Source organism: Protopterus annectens, chromosome 1.part2 (assembly GCF_019279795.1).
Source record: "Protopterus annectens isolate FY-2018-M chromosome 1.part2, PAN1.0, whole genome shotgun sequence".
In the NCBI taxonomy this organism is placed as follows: Eukaryota; Metazoa; Chordata; order Ceratodontiformes; family Protopteridae; genus Protopterus; species Protopterus annectens.
Genome location: NC_056727.1, coordinates 468,276,917 through 468,302,861, shown reverse-complemented (window position 1 = coordinate 468,302,861; position 25,945 = coordinate 468,276,917). Strand labels below are relative to the sequence as shown.

The window sequence follows — 25,945 nt, the reverse complement described above, 5'->3', positions numbered from 1 at the left end:
GATAGGCCCATCCCTTTCAAGCAACATTTCTCAAGGGTCACTTGAAAAACTAGCTTGAGTCTTCAAGTCTTCGAGGGGGGAGAAATGTCATGAAAGGGGATACTGCCAGCCCAACAACCTGGAATTTTGTAAATAATTACATTTAATTTGTGAATATCAACATGATGTATATGCTTTTGTTACAAATGTGTTAGAACTGTATGTTATGTGTATATCAAATAGCTGGTATAGAAGTATGTGTTGAAAAGGTATTTTACAAAGTACTGAGCTTAAAGATGTATCCACAGTGTACCCTACTGGATTAGAACAGAAATGTAACAGCACTATTGTAACTGTTTAGATGTACATATTTTAATAATGGAAACTGGAACACCAGAGGTTAACTTCTGAAAAATACCTGAAATTAAATTACTTTATAGGCATCTTATAAAAGGATATTATCTTTCAGTTTCAGTGCAGTAACAGACACAATGTCTAGAACTAGAGGTTCACTGTATTCTCTTGGAAGTGTTTTTAGTGTTTTATGACTTCCAGGATCTGCCTTAGATCTAAGAAAAGCCTTGTCTATGTATTTTCACAGGTAGATGTTAAATGCCACCAGCTGCATCAATGGCAGTGGGGTTTTTACCTGGGATAGAGTCAGATGACAAGAAATAATGTCATCCTGCAAGCTATCCCAGCAGTAATATTTGACATATTAATTTAGGAACTCTCTGAGAGAGACTGAGTATTCTGTATTTTTCTTTGACCTGACAACATCAGCTGGAAGACCCACTGACCACATTTGCCTTGCTTGCTCTGTAAGTAGGTTAACTATGATACAGTAATTCTCTAGATATAGTCAGGAATATAGCAAAGCTTAATTTAGATGATTTTCATTATTTATTGGAGACTGTCCTTCAATGTTGTTTTAAATATTTCCTGTGATTTTGAACTGTGATGTTGCCATTATTGTATACTGAGTATTTTCTTGCTCTTGTATTATTTATTATTAAATTTATTTAAAACTTTCATTGTGGCTGATATTTGTGAGACATATTTAAGTTCTGATGCTACGTACATATTTATTTGGTGACACTGTGGGCCAGTCCTAATAGCCTTTTTCTCTTGGTCAAACTACCATTTGTATTGATAGTAACATTACACAGTAAGATTGGACATCCTTTGTTAAGGGCCTTAAAGTAGCTGATAAAGCATTGTCTGGTGGCAGTAATAACTATCTTACAGTCTGGGCAAAAGGGGGCATAGCTAGTAAACTTGTGCCAGCCTTTCTCAGGTGTATGAGTGTGTGTATAAATCAAACCTCAAAGTGTGCGTGCATGTCAGCTACATGGGCATGAACACGGAGCATTGGTTGGACAGAGAGGGTGCTGGATGTCTTGGCTTGGCCACTCAGCTGGGATATCAACCCTATAGCTCTGTTAGTGGTGAGTCTTATTGTGGATCTGGAGAAAGAGGGAGAAACCAGCCCTGGACTGTCTGCGGTCTCTGTGTGCTCTTAAGGGAAACTGCGCTTGATGCAGAGAGCTGCATCTGGAAATACTGTGTGTGCATCTGTCATCCTCCCAATGAATGTCCCCCACTGGTACTAGTGGTGAGGATTAAAGCTCCTTGATTACTGGGCCAGTGGTGGGGTGTCACAGTCACATCTATGGGAAGAAGGGACTGAAAGTATTTCTTTACGGAGGTCACTTTTTCCTGAGGAAAAAAGGTGTCATTAACACCGAATTGAGCCTGCAACCCAGAATAACTACATCCTGGGAGGGAACTTGTTGCAACTGTTTGATATTAAGACTGAATCCCAGAGAGAGAGAGAGAGAAATAGGCTTATTGTATATTTGAGATCTAGAAGGAGCTACTAGCTTATAAGAGCTCAAATCAGCAAATTATCCAAGTAAGGGAAAATCTGAATTCCTTGAAGTCTATAAAAATCAACTGGAGCTATGTACTTTGTGAAAACTCATGCAACTGTAGAAAGTTCAAAAGGCAAAGCACAGAATTGAAAATAATATTCAAAACAGAACATCTTAAAAACTTACTATGGTCTGTATGCTCCCAATATGGAGATAAGCATGTTTATGTCCAAAGTAACTAAAAGAGATTGAGGAAGAATCGTTGGAAGTAAGGGCTGCAGAGGAAGCATTTTCAATTTTGTGATTCTTAGAAACGCATCAAGGAAGGTTCAAATCCTGAAAGGGTCTCAATTTTCCCTAGTTTCCGGGAACCAGGAAAAGTCTTGAATAGAAATTGTTTCCATTTTGATGAACAGGGATCAATTCATTAATGCTCTGGAGAAATAACCCCTTCAAAACTGGAGGGATTAAATGGATCTGATGGCATAGGAGGAATGCCTGATTGGACAGGAGGTGAAAGCCATGGCATCCAATAACCACTCTGAAGGCAAGACAGACCCCAATGATTTCTGGTGATTGATTCTCAAGTTGGAAGAGACAGGGAAAATTTATTTGGCAGAGTAGGGTAAAGGAAGATTGAGGTGGAGGCTGTGGTAGAGGTGGATAGTCACAAAGAAGATGGTTTGTCAGGAAATGATGGAGACCATTTAAATCCTTGCTTAGGTTTGTCTTGAGATTTCTTTTTTTTTAATATCTTTTACCCTTTTGGTAGGCCTTTTCGTCTTTAGGAATGAATAGGTCAGGCTTATAAGGGTGGTTCCTCTGAAATTTAGGGACAGGTGAGAGAAAAATCTGTTTAAAATCCTGCATTATCTTGCCTCTGCCCTGAAGGAGCAGGACCAAAGACAGTATATCTATCCAGAGGGGCATCCGAGAATTTGGATTTAACATCCTCAGGAAGAGATTGGTGTCTAAGCCAAGCAAACCTCCTCAGATCAGGAACAGTATCAGCTGCTCTGAAGGAAGCATCAGCTACATCATAGTTGTATTTAACAGAATGCTTTTCAACCTGGGAGGCAGCATTAAGCAAAGAAACAGAAAAAGACTTGCTATCAGATGGAGGCATGTAGGACAAACATTTACTCAGGTCCTCTAACAGAGATAATAAATATCTAGTCATATATGTCTGATAATTAAGAACACAAAATGCTGGAGTAGAAGAGATGTAATCCTTTTGTCCATACCTATCAATAAGGACCTACTGTTTTTATCATTAGCGAGGGCAATGGAAAAAGCCAAGAGTATAATAGGTTTATTGGACTATAGGGAAATGATAGCAGGGTCAGAAGAAGGACTCTTATACAAGTGTCTAGTACTTTATAGAACCCATCAGGCTTCTTAGGAGATAGAGGCACACCTCACAACTGTCCAGATTTTAGCAGAATGCCCAGTTATTGCCTCATACTTTTGGTTTGTTCATCATAAAATATGTGGTTTTCTAGTAAATCACTTTGGACTGAAGTCACTAAATAATGATATACATTTAAGTTTCAGACTTCATATCCTTTAGAAAATGCATGTTCATACAAATCCGGTTATCGTAGCAACTTTCCAAGTTTATAAGAGCAATATTTAAAGTTTGTCCCTATTTTTGGGCTGTTGTCCCCCCATTATGTTAGGCTTTGATCAGATTTCTTGAATTAAGATGTTGAAAGATACAGAAGACGATTAAAGCCTCAAGTATCACATGGATGGCAGAGAAGTTTGGGACCCCCCCCCCCATGATCATAAAATTGTAGTAAGTTTTCTAAATATCTGATGCCTGTTTGCCTTTCTATTGAAAATGCTTTATCATCTTAAGCACTATTATCCCAAAAGGAAAGCTCCTCTATAGGGGAGTCAGGAGACATAATATCCTCTTTCTTGGATTCATACCCAACTGGAGAACGAATCAGAGAGCAGTAATCTGGGAAATCACCATCCAAATCCGACTCTTCTTCCTCAGAGGATATAGAAATACCACGTTTTCTGAGGATCTCCATCAACTGAGAGGGGGAGGATAGGTATGCTTAGTCTTCTGTTTTTTTCTTAGTGAGAAGACAAGCTTTCACATGAAAAGGAGGCTCTAACCTGTGATGTTCCTCAATAAGGGAACCTGGTACTTCCTCTCCAATAAGACTCTGAGGAATGCCAATGGGTCCCTCTGAAATAATCAGCTGTAGTTCCCCGTTTGCAGAGGTAGTCATCTGGTCAACTGGGGTGGATGTGCTTAGAGGCCATGCCATGTCGGCCTCTGGTGGGGTCACAACAGAGGAAGCAGTAAAGGCATGCTGATGATCCAAGCACTCATCAGGCAATACAGTTAAGACATCCGGGTCCAACCAGACAGCTGAAGCATCAGGTTTAGTCTTTTTAAACTTCTTTTTTGGCTGATGTGGGATATCTGAATGAGAAGGGTCAGTCTCCATTCTGATGTGCAGTCTCTGAGTCCTTGATTTTGCAAGGAAATCTTGTGAGAAAGCAAGTGTCTCCTGAGAGTCCTGGGTATAAAAGATTGACAAATAGATCAATTCCTATAGTTGTGATGGGCTCCAAGACAAAAAAGACATTAGTGTAGCTTTCCATGTAAGTTATTTAACTCCCAAAGTCACAAAAATAATAAGAAGAGGAAGTTTTCCCAACAGGGATACTTATCTGTCTAAGGCAAGTGGAACTGGCAATGGTCATATGTCTGACAGGTTAACAAAGAAATGCAGATTCAGTGTTTAGGCTGGCAACAATAAAGTTCTGAGGTACTTCACACCCATACATCCCCTATGTACCACATAGCCTTGGAATGCTTTGGTCATAAGTCAGACTGATGGCATGAGAGGAAGACACCTAGGCTTTCGTATCCTGATGGGATATGATTTAGACCCTTGATTTTTTAATGAGAAAACATTGTGATTGCTCCAGCTGTGCCAAGTGTTTAAACAGATACATACGGAAAGGGGAATTATGTTCAGTGATCAGCCTAATGCTAGATTAGTACAGTGGAATGATTGCATCCCCGGATCTGGATGCCATACTTTTGGATATAAGCTGTGTGCTGAAAAAGGGCTTCCTTACAATAGTAGATATGTGATGATCGAAGAACAGTTGGTTGTCAATCTTGGCTGCCAGATCCATAAGTAAGAGAGTAACTTTCAGGTGAGTGACATCAATGTGATAGTTACATGGATGGTTCTTTTTGCTAAAGGATACTATTATACATTTTTGGCATTTAGCTTCAGTCCATGGTTTTGATGCTACTTATCTGTTTTAGGAAAGACCCTCTTGGAAGATTTTGGTGTCCCACTGAGGAGTTTATGATAACACCAAGTTTATAGTCATCTGCAAATTTCATAAACCACAGACCCTTAACATTTGCTTTCACCTCTAAGAAGTAAATTACTCAAGGAGTTGCCCAAGGGCTGAACCCTTGGGTGCATCACTAGTGAAAGGTCTTTTGGAAGTAGCAGAGTTACCCACCCTAATTTCCTGGATTCTGTGAGACATTTTGCTATCCAATGAGTTACAGAAGGGTTTACATTTGACTAGCAGAATTTATTTACAATGTTTGAGTGTGGGATGGTGTTGAACACCTTTGCAAATTCTAGATATGCAATGTGTGTACTGATCTGCCCACATCCACTGTTTGAGTAACCTTCTTGAAGAAGTCAAGCAGGTTAAGTAGATAAGATCTCCCCTTGATGAATCTGACCTGGCTATTCTGGAATATTGTTAGTTCACTAACTTTCTGAAGGGTGTTAACCTAGGGTGCCAATGTTTATTTATATTACTATAGTGGTTTAAACCTAAGGTAAGAATGTATTCTTAAATATATTAGTGATTTAAGCCATTTGTCCATTTTTAATCCCACCTTATTCCCCCTTTCTACATCTCCACAAGACCCTACCTAATGGCTCTACTACCTGTACCAAAATGGCTAAGTTGATGTCCTTCTATATCACTGTTGCAGTATTCTAAACTGAAGGGACCTCCCTCCCGGGGCAGCCCGATGCTTGGCCAGAATACAAAAGCCTAATGATCTTGTATGTGCCATAAATCACACCTAAGTTCCTTGCACACAATGTAGGGCATAAATGGGATGTACAGACGCAACTATCCAAAACTGAATTGCCCCAGAAGAGAACAGTCCCCACAGGACAAATGAGCCCACACACATCTAGAAGGAAAAAGATGCAGAAAAAAGGGGAACCCTCAGCCAGAAGGGATTCTAAAACAAAAACCAGAACAAACAATAGGGGTTTGGAGGGAGGGAGCAAATACTGCAACAGTGAAGAGAAGGACATCTACTGTTATGGTAAGATTTTACACAAGTGTACTATGTCCTTCTATATCACTGTTGCAGTATTCTAAACAGAAGGGAGAATAAAAACACTCAAGAAACAGAATGGGAGGTGGAAGGCTGAGAACAGCCCTCAAAAAACCCATACAAAATGGTTTCAGCAAAACCTGATTTGTTCCTAGAAACCATATCTAACTTATAATGCTTAGCAAAGGTATGCACTGAAGACCAAGTAGCAGCTTCAAGGATGGAACTGGTGTCCAACCCCTTGAAGGATGGGTGGAATGAGCTATAGCAGAAGTAGACAGATTTTCCATGAAAAGTATAACAAAAGGAAATGGCTTTAGACATACAGGATGAGATGGTTTGCTTAGAAACAGCCAAACCCAGTGTCCTGGGATGAAAGGAAACAAAAGGCTGATTAGTCATATGAATGCGCTTAGTTTTATCCAAACACTACCTGAGCTGTCTGTGCAAATCCAAGGTATGCAGGAACTATTGGAGAGAAAGAAAAGAAAACTTCTCCGTGATATCAGGGACTATGAAAATGGGACGGCTTTCATTGCGAAGGCCAATAGGAAGAAGCTACGTAAGTCCGTTAGATTTTATACTTCAGAAGGAGAGAAAACATTAAATTCTTCTTATTCAGCGTCAGATGGCCATTACAAATCGTTTGAAGAAGACGTCGAACAAGTAGATGACTATCCAGCCCTTCCTGCTGCCTGACAACCAGGGAACTTTCGTCAGACTTTTTGGAAGGAAGAATAGCATTACAGAGGAGGTAAAATGGGGAGAAAGCATCCATTTGAACATCCAGAAAATGTATACAGAGGGCCCAACTCTAATAGAGGACACAAGAGGGGAAAATGATGATGTATTGTGTAACTATGTTGTCAATTTGTCTAGTAGTTTTAGTAACACAGAGTTGGCAGTTTTAAACCAGGCCTTAAAGTTTATTCCTATGGCTTTGCCTCAGTTGTACGAGCTAAAGTGTGATATATATAAATTTTGTAGAAAACTGCATCTTCGACATTTTTTTAAGGATAAACAAGAGTTTGAGGAAGTCTGTAATAGTGATAGTGATACTGAGAGCACTTATGAGAATTTTTTTTCTCTTGTGACTCTGATAATGAATTGAATGCCTATTGTTTATTGGACACTAAATATATTCATTACCAAAGTACTTTTGTGCCTCCTGTATTAAGTGCTGAAGTATCTCAGTTTTCGGATATTAATTTTGCTGTAGAAACTGCTTACCATAAGCTTAACATTAATTGTGTGAAATATAATTTTTCCTTACATGAATGGAACTCTTTAAAAAAACTTAGTCAAATGAAGGAAATTGTGTTTAAACCATCTGATAAAGGCAATAAGTTGGTTGTTATGCACTATTTACATTATATGGACATGTGTATGATACATCTGAATGATGATACTGTTTATGAGAAGGTTCATGTTTCAATAATGAAGTAGAAAGAATTATTGCAGAAGGGTGTTAGATTAGGTTATTTTTCTGACATAGATGTTAGTAAAAAGTTTCATACAAAGGATTGTAGAATGGCATATTTATATTGCCTTCCGAAAAATACATAAAAACTTGTCTAGACCTCCAGGAAGGCCAAAAGTGTTAGGATGCCAGTATTTCCTTCAAAACATAGGACTATTTTTGCATGAATACTTGACATCTTTAGTTTATAAGTTGCTCTCTTATATAAGAGATGTTTTTGACTTTTTGCATAAAATTGGTGATATTGAGTGGGATGAATCTTTATATTTTATTGTTTTAGATGTTAATGGCTTATATACCAATATCTCACATGATTTTGGTTTAGAGGCACTTAGGTTTTTTTGGGAGGCAGTCCAGTTTTAGTTTTTATTGTTGAATTATTAGAATTTTGCCTTCCTAATCATTTTTTTGAGCTCAATCATACCCTATTTAGACAAAAACAAGGCACAGCAATGGGGGCTCCTTTGCCCCCATGTATGCCAATTTAAGTATGGGCCTTTTTGAACATGAACATCTTGATAGAAATTTATTCTTTCGCAAACATGTGCTCAGGTATTATAGATATATCGACGATCTCATCTTTGTAGTTCAAGATGACCAGAATTTAGTTTGTGAATTTATTTCCTATTTAAATCAAAATAGATTTGGTTTGAAATTTGATGGGTTTAAAATGGGTACTAGTATATCTTTTTTAGATGTACAAATTAGGATTGAAAATTCTGGTCTATACTCTTCTGTACATAGGAAATTTGAATCAGGAACACAATATGTACATGGTGACAGTTGTCACCCTGTGCATACTTTACATGCGTTACCACTTGGTGAGATGATTCGTGTCTCTAGATTGTGTAATAACCTAATTGATTTTAAGCATGATCTCAAAGTTATGGTGGAAATGTTTAAAAAAGGGGATACACTCAAGAGGTATTGGAAAATTGTTGGGAAAGATTCCTTACTAAAATTAATGTATGTCAGAATAATATAAGATATAAAAGGATAATGTATAGTACTAACAGAGTATTAAAAGATAACATTTATTTTGTTACTCCATTTAATGTATTTAGCTTTAAAGTTGTTGAATTGCTTAGATATTATTGGGCCTATTTTACTGCACAAAAAATGTATATATTTGGTTAGATAACCCTCTTGGGATATCCTATAGGAAGGGTAAAAATATAAAACATTTTTTAGTGAGAAGTAAATTCTATATGCCAGTAATGAATGTAGATCGTCTAAAAGTTCTAACAGGCACTTTTGTCTGTGGTAAATGTAAGGTATGTAAATATGTAGTTAATAGTTTTTTTTTTAGAATTAATGGTATAATGTTTAACAGTAAAGAACAATTGTTCTGTGATACCGTAGGTGTAATTTATGCTTTAAAGTGTCCTTGTAATTTATTTTACATTGGACAGACAAAGAGACAATTTAAAGTGAGGCTTATGGAACATATAAGGGACATCAAAAATAATAAAGAAGAGAGTCCTATAGCTAGACACTTCCATGAATTCCATAATAGCTGTAGTGAAGTTTTAAAGGCCACTATTTTAGAAAAAAATTAAGGTTTCTCTTTTTGATACTGAGCTGATTAAGCGTCAACTTTTATTTAAGGAAGCCATATATATTCTTAAATTTAACACAGTATATCCTAAGGGGTTAAATGATTTTAATTGGAGGGTGCTTATTTGAATATGTAATTGTCTTGTTTAATTGAATTATTGGTGAGCATTTTATATAAATTGTTGCTATCATTCAGTGTAATGTTTTACACTTTGAAGGCTTTTTTAGCTGAGACGTCAGAGTATTCAGTTAGTTGAATAAAATAACTTCTTGGATTTCCTGGCCATTGTTTTTTTGCTTATTATGGGTTCATTCTATTGTTGTGTCATTATATGCAGGACCCTCTCTCTAGCAGACTGAGGAAAAGGGAAAAAGGAAAGGAGTTGTACTGACTGATTCAAAGACAACTCATTTACTATCTTGGGCATAAAAGAAGTACTAGTATGAAGAGACACCCTCTCCCTGTGAAAAAACAAAAAAAGAAGGAATGGTTATAAGGGCCTGGAGCTCAGAAACCTGGTGAGCAGAATTAAGAGCCAGCAACAAAACAGTCTTCCAGGTACAATTTATTTATTTTATTTTATTTATTTTACATTTGTTTACTGGGATAGTCCGACTGGATACATGTCCATTTTCAGCGGAGGCCCAGGGAGAAAAGCTCCACACAGACAAAATTACATAGATTACACAGAAGTTAGCAAACAATTATAAAAACAAAGTGATTATATACAATAGGTTAGTAGTGTTCCCTAGTAGGGACTCACAATTCTCATGGACAGACAATTACAAGTAAGAGACATCAGATTGGAAGCAGAGCTTGGTGATATAGTTACAAGTTATGATAATTGCAGAATATGCTTTTAGTTTATAACTTAATCAGGGTTGGTACATGGACATAGCCAATTCACTGTGAGATACTGTTTGAGGTTTTTTTTGAAGATACTTTTGGAGGATTGTAGGGTTATATAGTTTGGCAACAGATTCCAGGTTTTGCCAATGAAGTTGGCAAACAGGGATTCACCAGCAGAGTTATTAGCTTTGTGGGTTTGGACCAGTAGTTTATCAGCTGACTGTAGAGATCTTAGGTTGCTATATGGCTTAATAATATTTTTAAGTGAGGGGATATCCTCAGGGTGGTACAAAATTTTGTGCACTATTAAGAGTTGATTGAATTGAATTAAGCTGGGCAGTTCTAGCCACTCTAGTTGTTTAAGGTTCTGGCAGTGGTGGGTTGTATAGGTTGAGCCAGTGGCGAATCTGGCAATATGATTGTAGCTATGGGACAGCTTACCTAGTTCGGATTTGTTGAGGTTTGAGAGTATAGGCGAGGCATATAAAAGAGTAGAGAGTAGGTGTGATCGGGCGATTGCAGTCCTAGCCAGTGAGGTTAAAAATGTCTTGTTTCTATACAGTGATCCAAGCTTCTTATTGATGGTCTGTATGGTTTTGTTGACCTGTAGGTCAAATTTGAGATTATTGTCTATAATAACCCCTAGCAGTTTGATGTGATTATCTGGGGAAATAGTGGTACCATTGTTAGATATGACAGAGAATGAAAGTGTGGTGGATCTACTAGTGGGAGAGAAGAGTAGAAGTTTAATTTTATTGGGGTTCAGAAGTAGGCATTGGTTGGTGAGCCAGTTCTCGATAGTGTTAAATGTATTTTGGGTTAAGATTTGGAAGTTGGATGGGGAGGTGGCTGAGCAGATGAGAGTGGAATCATCTATGTATTGAATGCAGGTGGCTTTAGGGATAGCAGTGTGGAGGTTGTTGATAAAAATAGAGAAGAGTACTGGACCTAGTATGGACCCTTGAGGGACACCGTGTGAGAGGTAACTGGCTGGAGAGTTTGCCCTGCTATAGTACCACCTGCTGTCTACCAGTCAAGTAGAACTGGATCCACTGGATAGCAGGCTTGTTGAGGGAAATAGATTTTAGTGAAAGAATGAGAAGTTCATGGTTGACCATGTCAAAGGCTTTTGATAGATCAAGAAAGATTACAGAGGTTAGCCTATTGTCATTCCTGTTTTGGTTTATGGCAGTAGTAAAGGAAAAGAGGGCTGAAGTTGTGCTGTGGTATGGCCTGAAACCATGCTGGGAGTCGGATAGTAAATTATTCTGTGAAATGTATTGCATTAGTTGCTTGTGTACACATTTCTCCATTATTTTGGCTAGTGGGGAAAGAATGGCAATGGGTCTATAGTTGGATATGTCTATGGAGCTACCAACTTTATGGAGTGGGATGACATGAGATATTTTCCAGAGGGAGGGGATAGCACTTTCGGATAAGGTTCTGTTGATGAGGATAGATATGGGATATGCAATGGCATCTGCAGCTATTTGTAGGTACTCTGCAGGGAGGAGGTCAGCAGCGAGGGTGGTAGGTTTTAGTTTTTTTAGAAGTGTTTTGATAAAACTAGTGGGTATGGGTTGGAAGCTAAATTCTGGGTGATTATTAGGTAGATTAGGCATGTGGTTTAAGTTAGAGGGGGTTAGTTGATTTGCTAGGGATTGGATTGTTTCAGTGAAAAGGTTATTAAAGGCGCTAGCTATGGTCTTTGGGGAACTATGGGTGTAGTTAGCCGGGGTTGGGGTTGTGGAGTGACCTGGACAAAGTAGCTGATTTAAGCCTGCCAAGAACTTTTGAGGGTTGTTGTGGTGTTTTTGTAGGAGATTTTGGTAGAAGCTTTTTTTATCCAGTAAAATAGATTTTTTTGTATCATTCCTGAGTTGACGATATTTTAGATGGTCAAGTGGGGCTTTGGTTGCTCCCCAGCTGGCCCAGGCTCTGTTTCTAGTTTTGATTTTAGCTTTGGTATCTTTTGTGAGCTATGGTGCTGTACTTGATCTAGTTTTTATTGTATGTGCTGGAGCATGGGAATCAAGGATACTTTGGAATTTAGTGTTAAAGTGATCTATGGCCTCCTCTAATGTTAGATTTTTTAGTTTTGACCAGTCAACTGCTTTTAATTCATTTTGGAATATAGCAGCATAAAAGTTTTTCCTGTTTCTAAATGTTTTATATTTGGGCTAGTGAGGGTTTCCTGCCTTATATTTTATGATATAGGTTAGACAATGGTCACTGAGGTCATCAGGGAGAGTACCAGCTGTGTACAGTTGAGGTTGTTTTTTAACTAGGATCCAGTCTAGGATACTTTCCTTGTTGGTTGGTTTGTTTATCCTAGTGGGAGAGGTTATGGTCTGTTTAAACCCAGATAGGTTTATATGAGTGAGGGGGGGGGGGTCGGAGGAGCAGGGGTGCCAGTCGGTGTTAAAATCACCAAGAACTATGGTTTCTTGGGGATAGGTAGTGTATAACCAGTAAAGGAGATCTTCTAGGGTATTTAGGTTGTTGCCTGGTGGAATGTATGCACAGACAATGTTCAAGTGTTTGTTTTGGTTATAAGGAGTTCCATGTTATTGAATTGGAGAGGTTGAATGGTGTCTCTCTTAACAGTTAGAGTACTTTTGTAAAGGACTGCTATCCCACCTCCTTTCCTTGTAGCATGGTCTAACTGGTGAATATTGTATCCTGGAGGTAGTATCTCATTGTCAGTATTACTGGGTTTTAGCCAAGTTTCCGTAAGACACATAATGTCTGGGCGGTGGGTTGCTAGGAGGGCTTGTAGGTTGGAAATCTTATTGTTAATACTTCTAATATTTAGGTGAAATGCTAGGAGGGAACTAGTGGGAGTATTCATGGGTAGCTTGACTGTGGGGGTTGTGGTAGGGGAGTGGAGGTTATTGGATGTGGGTGGGCCAGGGTTAGGATGAATGTCTCCATGTGTTATAAGGTTATAGTGACAGGATATTCTGAGCTTTAGGAGTTTGTTTATAAGCTTTATATAGTCTTTGTCTTTAGGATTATGTTTTGTGGCTGTACAGGGGTGGTATTTTATAGAGAGTGGTATATTCGGTGTGCTGGGGAAGGTCAAGTGTTTGGTGTTATGTGTGAAGTCATGGGTGTCTGTTTGACCATTTGGGTAGTGAATACCATGGTCAAGTGTTTGTTCGTAGGCAGTGAGATGGTAAAATAGAAACAGTATAGGCATTTGGGTAATTAGTGTTTTTTTGCTTGTTTGCATTTTGATAGGGGGTGGGCCAAATTTGATGGATGACTGTGCTAACAGGGTGTGGAAGAATGAGAGAGAAGGAAATGGGTTAAGGGGGCAGGGTTGCTCAATGATGTGTGAGGTGCTGATTGGTACTTAGCAGGAGGGGAGTGGCAAAGTCTGGTTTAAATTTAGCACTAGTGGGGGCAGGTAGAATTTGGGGGCAGGGAGGGCTGAGTGAGCCGAGCGAGCTGAGCACAGGGAGGCCGAGTGGAGCGGGGCTAATACTGACTGAAAGTTACCTTGGGCTTTTGGTTTGGTTTGTATGATTGTATGGAAACAATGTTTTTGGCTGCACTTTAATTTGTTTTATTCATGTTTAATTGTACACCAATTTTCAGGCTAATTTTAATTGGATCCTAGGGGTAAACTAGCAAATGTAGTCAATAAGGAGGGAGCGAAATTACTTTACCAAATTAAAAAGTAAATGCTTGGGACTGGAACACTCTGTGAGTGTAAGGCTGATTCAAAGTAGTATAGCCCAATCTAGTGGCAATTGGGTAGATCCCTTCACTGTTGCTGTGCATACACCATTAAGCCTCAACAGTTTACAAAAACTAAATTGTAGTTCACCTATTACAACTGAAAATCTGGAGGGAGTTAGGTTCTTGCTTCCCAGAGGTTTTACTTAGTTAAGATAGCCAGTTTCAGTGGAGAAGGTAGAAATTGCTTTATGCAGTGAATCCCAGGGGGGGGTCACTCAGGAAAGAAACCCGTGCAAACTGAAAAATAAAGGTAAATAAGGCAGAATTAGTGCAAAGGTTACAAGAATGTGAAGTGGAGAGCATGCAAGGAATAGAGCTGGCAAGTAAAATTAATTATATTGCATACATTATAATTAAAATTGATTATAGTGCAAACAGTATCAGCTCTGTAAAACCACAGACTAACAGCAGTAACATACAGCCTCTAAGTCCAGTGATAACAGCTGTATACTTCAGTGAATACACACAGGATATAATGCACAAAGCAAAGTATGGCTGTTTTAGGTCAATAATTCTAGAGGTATGTTATTCAGTATGAACTAACAGTAACATGAACTGCTTTCACTTAGCCTTTTATAAAAGCAATTATAAAGTCCAGCCTGTAAGTCTTTTAAGTACAGTAGCATGCCATAGGAATGCTTACAAATGTAATCAGAGCATTAATGACTTCTGCAAAACAGCTAGTAGAGTTAGTGGACAATGCTGCAAACAAGCAGAATCTACAGGCTCAAAATGAGCTTGAGTCAATATTTCCAAAACAAAATTAAGGTCTCAAGGAGTAGTTTCCTTGGAGGCCTAATATGCAGGACGCCTGTAAGAAATTGTTTGGCCTCAAAACAAGAAGCCAAAGGAGTATTCAGGGGTAGACAAGCAGAAATGTTTGACAAATGGGCCTTTACAGAAAAATAGGCCAGGCCAGACTGGAGCAAATCACACAAATAAGAGAGGACCAGATGAACCTCCACTGAAAAAGGGTCCTAGCTAAGAACATGACACCAGACAGAAACTCTTTTTCATTTGGACATATAAGATTTTTTGGTTGAGAGTTTCCTTGCCTCTTGTAAAACCTGGAGTATGTCCTCAGAAAAGAGGTGCCTGAAAGGGATCAAAAACCCTATCATCCACAGTGTCAGCTGAAGAGTGGACAAGTGAGGATGGATGAGAGACCCCTTGTCCTGTGTGAGGAGATCCAGCTAGTGAGGTAACTTGTGGTGATTGCCCCTAGCCAGCGGTATTAAGTGGAGGAACTGGTGCTGTCTTGGTCAAAAGGTAGTCACTAGCAAGATTTTTGGGGAGTCCAGAAGAATCTTCTGTAGGACTCTTGGAAGCATAAAGAAACATCCCCTTCCAAGGAAAAGAGATGGTGTCCATCTTCCATGCCAGAGGGCATGACACTCTGGAACAGAAGAGAGGAAGCTGTCTGTTCAGAGGGGAGGTAGAAGGATCTAACTTAGGAATACCCCACAGATAGACAATATCTATAAACATGTCTCTGTGAAGCATCCATTCATGAGCCTGTGTTTTGGACCTGCTCAAAGAGTCTGTCACTAGATTGTGCTCTGAAAGAATGTATACTTTGTGAAGAATTATCTGATAACTGAGAGCCACTTCCCAAGCCTGAAGAGCCATCCTGCAGAGCAGGTAAGATTTTATGCCTCCCTGCTTGTTGACATACCACATCACTAAGTTTTGTCTGTGTACACCTTCAAAAGGCCTGGAGATAACATGGGGTGAAAAGTTTGAATGGCCAAAATCAATGCGCTCATCTTTTTGATGCTGATATGGTCTGACTTCTGATGGGAAGGCCAGAGACCCTGAACTTTCAGGTGACCAAAAGAAGCCCCCCACTCCATGTCTGAGGCATCAGTGAACAGTTTCTAAAAAGAGACTGGAGGCTGAAAGGGCCAGCCTGGGTTGACAGGAAACTGTTGAATCCACCACTCATAGGTTTATAAAATGTTACTAGGCTAACGGCCTTACAGCCCCTACAAGCCCAGCCATATTTATCCTGAATTGTTCCAATTGTCAGTGGTTAGGTGAGTGAGGTTCACAGAGGTAAGGGTCTATAGTAGTTAATACTGACTTCCTCTGTCCAGGAGAGACATGGGCATTACCCCAGGAGAGAATTTGCAGTCATCCATTCATTGATCTAGGCTGCATTTGAAGAGGTGTCAGTGGGTGACTTCTTGTTCCAGAGAAATGGCAGTCTCAAGGAGATGTATCTATCTCTCCAGCATGACCTATTCATGTCAGAGACTAGGTTAAGATCCTTGAAGCAAGTGACCCTCATGAAGTTTGATTTGCAAATGTGTAGCATTTACATCAGGGCTGGGTCAGAGACTGCCCTGTAAGTCAGGCTCAGGACACTCCTTGGCAAACTGTAGGAGACAGAATACAGTGTCAGGGCTTTCAGTCTTTCCATGCAAGGCTTGTTTTGTGTACCCTGTAATTTATTGGTGAGAAACATCTGTGGTCTCTCCAATTGTTGCAGGTGTCTGATAAGGTGCATGAAAAAGGAAGCATTGTACTCAATTATTGGTCTGATGAGGGCCTTATATAATGGAATTATAACATCCTTAGATCTAGCTATGATGCCTTACTGATAAGATGTGCCACACAGAAGGATTTCCTTGCTACTGTGACTATGTGGTGTTCAAAGTTCAGACTACTATTAACCTGAGTACACAAATCAAGTACCATTGGGTCTACACTTAGGAGGGTGCTGTCTATAATGTAATTAGCAGGGATGTCAGCTATCCCAAAGGGAATAATAATGCTTTTTTGTGCATTTATTTTTAATCCGTGGCTTTGGCACCAATCATTTTTCTGTGTTAACCCTGTTTGCAGTGTACTTATATAGTTGGGGGACTCAATGATTGCTCCAAATTTGCAATCATCAGTGAACTTGGTCAGCCACAGGCTGCCCAACTTTGTCTGGACTTCTAAGAAATAAATTCTAAACAGTAAGGGGCCCAACACAGAACCTTGTGATATGCCACCGGTGACAGTTTTTTGCTAGAGGTGAAGTCACCCACCTTGACAATATGTGTCCTGTCGGTGAGCCAGCTGGTTACACATCTGGTAATGTAGGGGTTAATTCCCAGTTGGGAGGGTTTCTCTGCAATATTTGAGTGAGGATTGTGTCAAATACCTTGGCTAGGTCAAGACAAGTGGTGCCTATCTTCTCCTCATCCAGGGTCTTGGTGACTTTCTCGATGAGGTCAGTCTTGTTTAACAGACATGCTTTACCTTTAACGAATCCGAACTGGGCTGGGTCCAGAGTTTGTAGACTGCCTATGTCCTTGTTATTAAGGTCCATAATTATTCTTTCCATGGCCTTACAGAACTTGAATCCCTTCTTTAGACAGGGAAGGAGATGTACACTGAAATCCAGAGGGTGACAATACTGCAGCCAAACTGACTTGAGGTACCACTGAAGCTTCAGCATATGCAGTCTGGCAAGATGAAGCACTGGAATAGAAGAGCTTGTAACTTTTAAAACTGTTACGGAATCAGATATGTACACTGCTTCTGGCTACTATGTTTAAGGACTGGGGGTGCAGTTCTCACGTGTGTGTGTGTGTGTGTGTGTGTGTGTGTGTGTGTGTGTGTGTGTGTGTGTGTGTGTGTAAAAGGATCACAGTCTTTTACATAACACCTAAGGTTCTGTTTTATGTTTTGGGGAACCTGATCCTCTAGATAACACACAGGGTTGTATTTTTCATTTCTATCTGCTGACCCTGTAGCCAGCAAATCAGTTTTCATACAGTATCCTATGTCAAGCCAGAGTTCAGTATGACTAGTCAGTGAATGATTGTGTATACTGCACAAAATTAAGTACATGAATTTCTAATGACAAAAGAGAAATCGCAGAAATAATTACAAAAGACATAGAGAGATTTGAGAAATGGTCCAATTTATTTACATTTTAAATGCAAGGAAAAAAATCTGCAAATGAAATAAAATAGGAGCAGAATTAATAGCAATAACAAATTAAGAAAACGGAAAAGTGTAATAATTTCAGATAAGTTAAATGTAAGCGAGCAAAATGAGCAAAATGAGAAAGTAGCAAGGAAACTAGGTGAATACTAGTCCGCATTGCAAAAATAATTACCAGAAAGCAATATGTTATTATTTACCATTACTTCAAGTAGGCAGCTGTTAACACTGCACTTGAAGCATTGTTTATAACCCCAGAATCTCATTATTTTAAAGGTGTCATACAGATGCACGTTAGAAGAGAGGAACAAAAATCAACCAAAGTTTGCTCCAGAAGTCATATAAATAGTCTCAAAGAACTTAACGTCATTACTATCATCCTAAAATATCAGCAGAGGGAGATTCGCTCTTTGTGTTCTGCCCTGTAATGTATGTCCTTATATGAATATATAGCATTGATAACATAACTGTGTTTTAAATGGGAATTACCAGCAATTATAGTTGTGTGCCACATGAATTCCCTATCAGTGAACTTCAGTAAAAATGTTAAATGTACATCATGTTTAAAGCCTCTTCCTTTATTAAGTTTGACTCTGTGTGTCCTTACTTAACTATACAAATATGCTAAATGCTTGAGTGTTACAGCTTCCTCAAGGCAGCTGCCCTGCTATTATGTCTTCTCAATGCATGTATCCCAAATGCTTTAGTCTCTGCTGCATATTCTGAAAACTCATTCCTCCTGTTCATTACTTTCTATGCAAAAGTGTTTCCTAATGTCCACATTAAACTAGACACCCTGAATTTGAATATTAGTCCTTTTCTATTCAGTTAGTTCAACCTGTCCAGCCTAATTCTGTCACATATCCCATTAAGATTTACCCCTATCATGAAACACCTTATTTATTTATTTATTTATTTATTTATTTATTTATTTATTTATTTTTGTGAAAAAGAGCTCAAGTAACCTTAGTACCTTTTCATACAATGATCCCCTATCCTTTAACTATCCTGCTTGCCTTTCTCTGTACATCTCCAGCCCCACAATCTGTTTCCCCCACCAATCCATTCAAAACTGCACACAGTATTCCAACTGTGATCATCACCATCCTATCCCTGATCACTCCTGCCCCAATTTGGTTAGTTTCTGTCACTCTGACCCAGACAGTTCACAAATGTCTAGAAAGGCAGACAGAAGTAAGATGTAAACCTAAATATCCCAAGGATATATAGCAGTTTAATAAGAGGGTTAAGGCCATGAGCTGATGACAAACTGTACCCAGTAGTTTAGGGTTTGAACCCTTTGGTGTTCATTTGCTTGCTATCTGACTCTGAACAAGTCATATACCAAGGAATTATTCCTAGGTTGCCACTGGAAAAAAGTGTTTGTGTCTATTGGGTTTACTCTGTAAAGAAATACGTTAGAAAATCTAATGAGGTCAAGCAACGATGTGTAAGTACCTCAACAGAGTCCAAGTGTTTACCATATATGAAAAAAGATACGTATTACAATAATAGAACATATTTTGAATGTGCAACATGGAGGACTCAGGAGAGAGACAAGGATGTATTATTTCACTGAAAATGTACTGGATCAGCCTTCTTAAAGAAGAAACACACTCAAAAAGAGCAGTAGAACTCAGGGGTTCATGGGTCAAATCTAACACAATACTTAAAGAGGAGTAGGATAAAAATATCAGACATAAACCATAACTTTTGCTCTAGTTCCATCTTACCAAATATGTATGGAAATGAAAAGACTGTGTTGGTCAAGAAGTTATTAATTGCTGTCAGAAACTATGTTTCTTTATTTACTATTTTAAATTAAGTTAAAAAAATCAAAACTCAAATGATGTATATGCACATTGCAAAATATAATGTTATATAAAAAATCTGGCAAATCTGTATTTGAAAAATTATATCATACTTGTGCAAGTTATTGTACTTCAGAAAATGTTACAAAGCAATCATTTTAAAGTGTCAAGTTATGGCAATGATGTAGTTTACCTGCCCAACCTACCCAATTCAAAGAAGATAAAACTGAACCAACAAAACAAAAACTGAAAAGCAGTATGACCACTGGGTATAGTGTATTAAGTATTTATTAAAGAGACTGAGTGCTTTCGTCTGACTATAAAGTTAGTATATTGAAGTTACGGTCTTACCTTGTTTAAAATATATATATACATTTTTTATTCAAAGGCTTTGTCAGTAGGGTAGACTTTTCTTTACATACAAATCCTTTTTTCATATACAAATCTTTTTTTATATACTTATAGTTTTTCATGCACAGTTTTATTAATTAGTAGTTGGTTGTGATTGGTTTTAATTTGTCATGCAATTCGTCTTTTAACTATTTAAATTGTGAACATGAAGATGGTGACTGATTCTGAAGAAGTCTAATGTTATAGTCAGACGAAAGCGCTCAATCTCTTTAATCTCTCTATTTGGTGGTTGTGCTGCTTTTCAGTTTTTGGTTTTGTAGTTTTTGTAGTGGTTCCTGGTTTGTAATAAAATTGAGCCAAGCCCAGAGGAATGTCAGGATATTTAATTTCATTGTACATACATAAGTTTTATTGGTCTAGTGAGTACAATCAATCAAAGTTGTATAGTATGCCACTAAGGTAACTGCAAATTAAATGCCACACTTGTATTAAACAATAACAGTTTAAGCACTTTGAGGTCATAACACTTTTATCATGGTAAGTTTTTTTACACCAGTTGACAATATAACTAATGTCATCTCCACCTGATGATCTAGGAAAGAATAACTTAAGAAATTTGTAGTGATGAGTCTTCCAAGACTACAACATTTCTATTATGAAAAAAACAATGTCTGTCCAGGAGAACAGGTTACTGTATTTGCAAATTCGCTGTTCTAGGTAACACTATTACTAATGTGCTGGCATCAGCTCAACTGTACTTGAACTATGATTGTGTTTAAATTTAGTGTGAAGGAAAACATTCAGATTATCATGTATGACATGTCACTCTACTCTGTTACACTGTACCTGTATGTAGAGTTCATAGGTTCATAGGTTCATACTAGGCTATCTGCCCTAGGGCATTTATAAGCCTAGCCAGAGTGTGTTTAGCTTTCGCCACCCATTTTAAATTAATTTTGCTATGCCCTTTTTCGAGGTTAGTATACTGTGCTTCTGTCTAACAGTGACACAGAAGTGATACCCGGGGTAAACCTATGATCTCCCATCCACTCATCAAGATTCCTCTTGAAGAGAGTCAATGAGGGACTCTGCCTAACCTGGACTGGGATTTTATTCCAGAGTGAAGGGAGCCTCTGGGTTATGAATCTGTCCCTCCAGCATGTCCTATTTATTTCAGTGCTGAGGTTCAAGTCTCTCGAGCGTGTAGCTCGATGGGAGTTGGATTTTCTGAGGTGCAGCATGTCCATTAATTCCGGGTTGGACATGGCTTTATACGTCAGGCACAGATCGCCTCTGAGCAGGCAGTATGCCACTGAGTAGAGCTGGAGTTTCTTTAACCGGGCAGCATATGGCATCTGTTTGAGCCCTTTGATAGTCTTGGTGAGGTACTTTTGGGGTCTTTCCAGTTGCTGCAGGTGTCGGGTAAGGTACATCCCAAAAGGGGCATTGTACTCAATTATGGGCCTGATGAGGGATGAGTAAAGAGGCACGATGACCTCCCCTGATCTAGATGTGAATCCCTTCATGATTAGGTGGGCTAAGTTGAAACAGCATACCAAGCTTTTTGATTTTTGTTGCATAATATATCAAAGAACGATCATGCTGCTGTTTTTAGTTGTTTAGCTAACATTTTGGGAATGAATGAAAGTGCAGCAGTTGCTATTTTTCTGTTGATGCCATTGTTCTCTAACAAAGATTGCAGCAGAGTTGTAGTTTGGAATTTGCAGATTTCTATCAGCTGGTGCAGATGATTAAGGCTAGCAACTGTTAAGCTACTTCTTGTGGGACACAGATTGATTCCCTCTGTCTTCATTTGCCTACTGTGTGACAAGTCACATAACCTGAAAGCGGTTTGGGATAACTGGGAATTTGGGCTAGGTCATTAATGGTCACCTGCACTGTATGCTTGCTACTTATATTTTGTTAGTTTAAGTTTTAGGTTAAAAAGTGTAAGACTGTACAAGTCTTTAGGTTTCCAAATAAACAGGCCTGCCATTTCAGATTTGTCTAGCTCAGCTACATCCCTGTAGAGTTTGCACATCTGATCAGCAGACCAGGTTTTATGCAAAACTGGAAATGTTTCTCTTTCACTACCTAATCTTGAGTAGGTTTTAACTATTTCTAGTGAGTAGTACTTTAAAGCCTACCAAGCATGGGGTGAAAATAATATGCAGCTCTACACTTATCCTACCCTCAACCCTGCCTGGAGCCATTCTAACTTTCTTCAGGAACCTGGCCATTTCTATAATACTGCTGTTACCTGAAGTGGCTAGCAGTGCCAGGCTAACCTGTAGAAGTACAATGATGTAAATATATTTACAGAAATGGCATTACTGGGAAATTGTCTAACTGCTCATAGTACAGGTTCATTCGATATTTTCTGTTTCATCTTTGGTGCTTAATGATTTATAATCTCTTATGTGCAAAAAAATACAAACAATTTCATTCAACATAAATGCATCAAACACAACATTTTACAAGCTTAAAATTCATTCTGTGCTGTGTTATTTTTACCAAAGTAAAATGAATTTGAAAATGTTTTAATTAGTTTGTACATCATGTGATTAGACAAAATGAAGCCTTGTACTGCATGTATAAAGACAGCGGAGGTAAAATAATCTCAACTGTAAGAGTGCTTCAAAACTTGTCATGCAAGTAGTTTTCACACTGCAGAATACAATATTTGGAAAAGTTTGCATATAGCAAATTAATGTTCATGCAACCCCAATAATTTTAGAAAGGGCAATTACAATTAAAAGTGTTTTTTGTTGAATAGAGTTAAATTAAAACTTTAATAACAGTAAATCCAACATGCATTAAATATCTCACTGTGCTACGTGCAGAGATAATTGTGAATAAATGGCAATATTAAAAGAGATTTGAAAATAAGAACATTTAGCATATTTGAAATGTAGAAGTAAAATGTTTTTAATTACAACTACACAACACCTGCAATTACTCCTTTCAGATAGCTATGAATTAATTGTGGGTAGCATAGTTATTCTAAATTAATCCAAACAATTGTTTGTGTTTTGTACATGAAATTAAAATTGTTTGTGTAAACTCACCTGGTACTGCTGCCCACAGCAAAGAATAAGGTGGTCATATGGCACCTTCTGGCCCCCTGAGATCACTATGTACTTGGCAGCCCTGTTTATTCCAGTCATTTTACCAACCACAACATTAACCCAGGATTGCAGCGACATCAGTGCATAATCCTTATCATTATAGCAATGGCTATAGGGTGGGAAATAGAAAAAGACAGAGGGAACAAAATCCATAAGTGACATTTTAGCAGCTGAATGCAGGCATTAATTAGACATCTGGTGAGCTAGTTTTGGTGCCCTAATGGTACAAGTCTGCCTCCTTGCTGTGAGCTTACTAAAGTCTGTGCAGAGCAGTTATTCATTATAGTTCATAATGACATCTTCCTGTTAAGCTAACTACTATCTACTGGAGGCTTTTTGGACTGGGCAATTCCACAGCAATACAGAAAGAACATTCTAGAAGATTATATACTTCTTTCCAGGGGGAAATCCATTTGATTAAACAGGATGTTTTAGTATTCCTTACAACTAAAGCCAACGCCAAGCAACAACAAGCAGGTGTACAAAAAATCATTTCATCGTATTCATTCAGTTGATCAGGTATATTTATGCTACAGCTTTGGGTCCCCAGCTACCACTTACAGAAAGTAATGTGTATGATGGATCAAAACAGCTATAACAGAGAAATAGTATTAAATAAATTAACTAAAAATCCAGATATTAAATCACAGAGTGAATGTTTCAGTCAGAACACCTTCTTAGTTACCATGCAGTAGTTCAGTTCTTTCTAACAAATTAATCTGGTAGTAACAGCCATTTGACAAATGCCAGTTCTGCTGTGCTCTTAAAGCTACAACTCACTTATACTGAGATCACATAAATGGACAGTGATGATTATAACACATAAATATAGCCACTGCTTGCATAAGGATGTGGGGAAGCAGAAGCTGCAATACAACTACAAGAAAATCACTTAAATATTTTTAAATGAAATATATAGTTAGGTCTAAATAAATGAGAAATGAAAGGAGCTCTTTAGCTGGATTGCTCTGTTACTTTAAATTTTATTTTCAGAACAGGTTCCCCTCATTACATTATCACACCTTCTTAGAGCAATAAAACAGATGGTCTGGAATGGGTTGCACAAACATTAAGAGAAATCTAGAAAGACATGAGTGGTTATTGTAGTCATTTGCAAAATATGCAGTATGAGCACAAAGCATCTTGCCCACATCTGAAGTCTATTCTGAGTCATAGCACACCCTCCTGCTGCCTTGAAGTGCCACTATGTACTCTAGACAGTGAGGTCTTGACTGTCATATAAAAATCCAATGCTCTGTGGAGCGGGGGGGGGGGGGGGTCTATGTAAATGAATTTCCTGCTGAGCTGTCTAGTTACAGTGCCTACCTAGTTTGGGATTCATAGATACCTGAACTATGTAAGTGTGGACTAGGGTTGTGATCCAAAGATGTTAACTGCTTACTATAGCTATGCTTTTCAATGGTGGGAATCTGTGCAGGGTGAACTGGAGCCATCTTACTCTGTGACAGCAAGTGAGTATCTGTGCACAAATAGCTAGAGAGAGAGAGAGAGTGTGTGTGTGTGTGTGTGTGTGTGTGTGTGTGTGTGTGTGTGTGTGTGTGTGTGTGTGTGTACGCGTGTGTGTGTGACAGACAGAGAGAGAGAGAGAGCAGGAGAGAGAGAATGTGGGGCCAGTGCTTGTGTGTGTTCCTCCTTGCACTATAGAGCAGGAGGTAAATGTTCCATTGTGTAGTTTTTCCAAACACACTCTGGAGCAGTCCATAGTCATGCATATTCCCTAGTAATGAAATGTTACCATCTAGGAAATTTGGATGACTATGAATTCTTAGTACTGTAATGCAAATCAACTCACTGAACAGAAATATTCGAGCTGCAGTGCTGTTTACTGTGAATCCTGGCAACGAGTTGAAGAGGGCATGGCAATATTCAACTGAAAGTAATGTAAAATTATGTAGAAACTCAGCAGTGAAACAGGAGATAGAGGAGGATCACTCAAATCCAGCAAAAAGAACCAAACTAAACAGCATCCATGTACTGTTCAGTGATTTATAATAACTTAAAATGGACTGGTTAGACAAGTGAAAAAAGAAAGTGGGATATTAGTACAGAAGGACACGAGGTAATCATTCTAAAATACACCTGTAAGACCTTATGAGTCACCTTTTAGACTGTGTGGGTCAGAATGTTAATCATCTGTTAAAAATGTAAACAGAATAGAAACACTTCAAGGCAAGAGAAATGTGAGAAAATGATGTAGTGGTGGACATATACCACAGCCTTCCAGAGACAGTTGAGTAACAAAGAAAAAGCAATGAACAAAAATTGAAAAGTAACAAAGACATAATAATGAAGTGAACTGCAGCAGGTGGGGCGAGATTGGGAAATGCTCTCAGTCAGACAGGTCTGTGATTTTGTAATTACAGAGGAAATTTCTAGGCAAGGAAATCAAGGCATTAGGTCAGCTTCATGACACAGAAGAATGGAGCCCTAACTGTTACCCAGAAGACTTGGGTTCAGCTAATGAACCTGTTCCTTGAGGAGTCAGCTGGGGAAATAGGACAGAGCAGCATTTTTACCCAGGAGAGAGGTAGGATTTACAGCCAAGAACTAGCAATAATTGTTGGAGACCAGTGATACCAGTCCGAGGCATATGCATATATGTAATGTATATTTGGAAAGTGGGTAAGGTAAAGCAAAAAATGCCCTCCAAAGCTAACTGGATGCAGTTGTACTAGAACACCCTGAGCTCTTTGCATGCTTTCCTGACTGTTTACACTAAAGTTTCTTTGCTTGGGGGCTTAACCAAATAAATGTCGGGGAAGGTGGAGCACGTGATCAAGTAGGGACTGAAGGACACAGCAGCTGATGGTACAGAGCTGCAGTGAAGATCAAAAAAATAAAAAAAAAGATA

At 38.6% G+C, this 25,945-nt stretch overlaps 1 protein-coding gene across 1 annotated transcript in view; it reads right to left on the bottom strand.

The window, feature by feature from the left end:
• CFAP61 (cilia and flagella associated protein 61) overlaps positions 1-25,945 on the bottom strand; it is a 4,145,169-nt gene that overhangs the window by 884,688 nt on the left and 3,234,536 nt on the right. Inside the window, exon 20 of the mRNA XM_044057082.1 lies at positions 23,014-23,182. Coding sequence (XP_043913017.1) covers positions 23,014-23,182 — 169 coding nt within the window. The remainder of the gene's footprint in view (positions 1-23,013; positions 23,183-25,945) is intronic.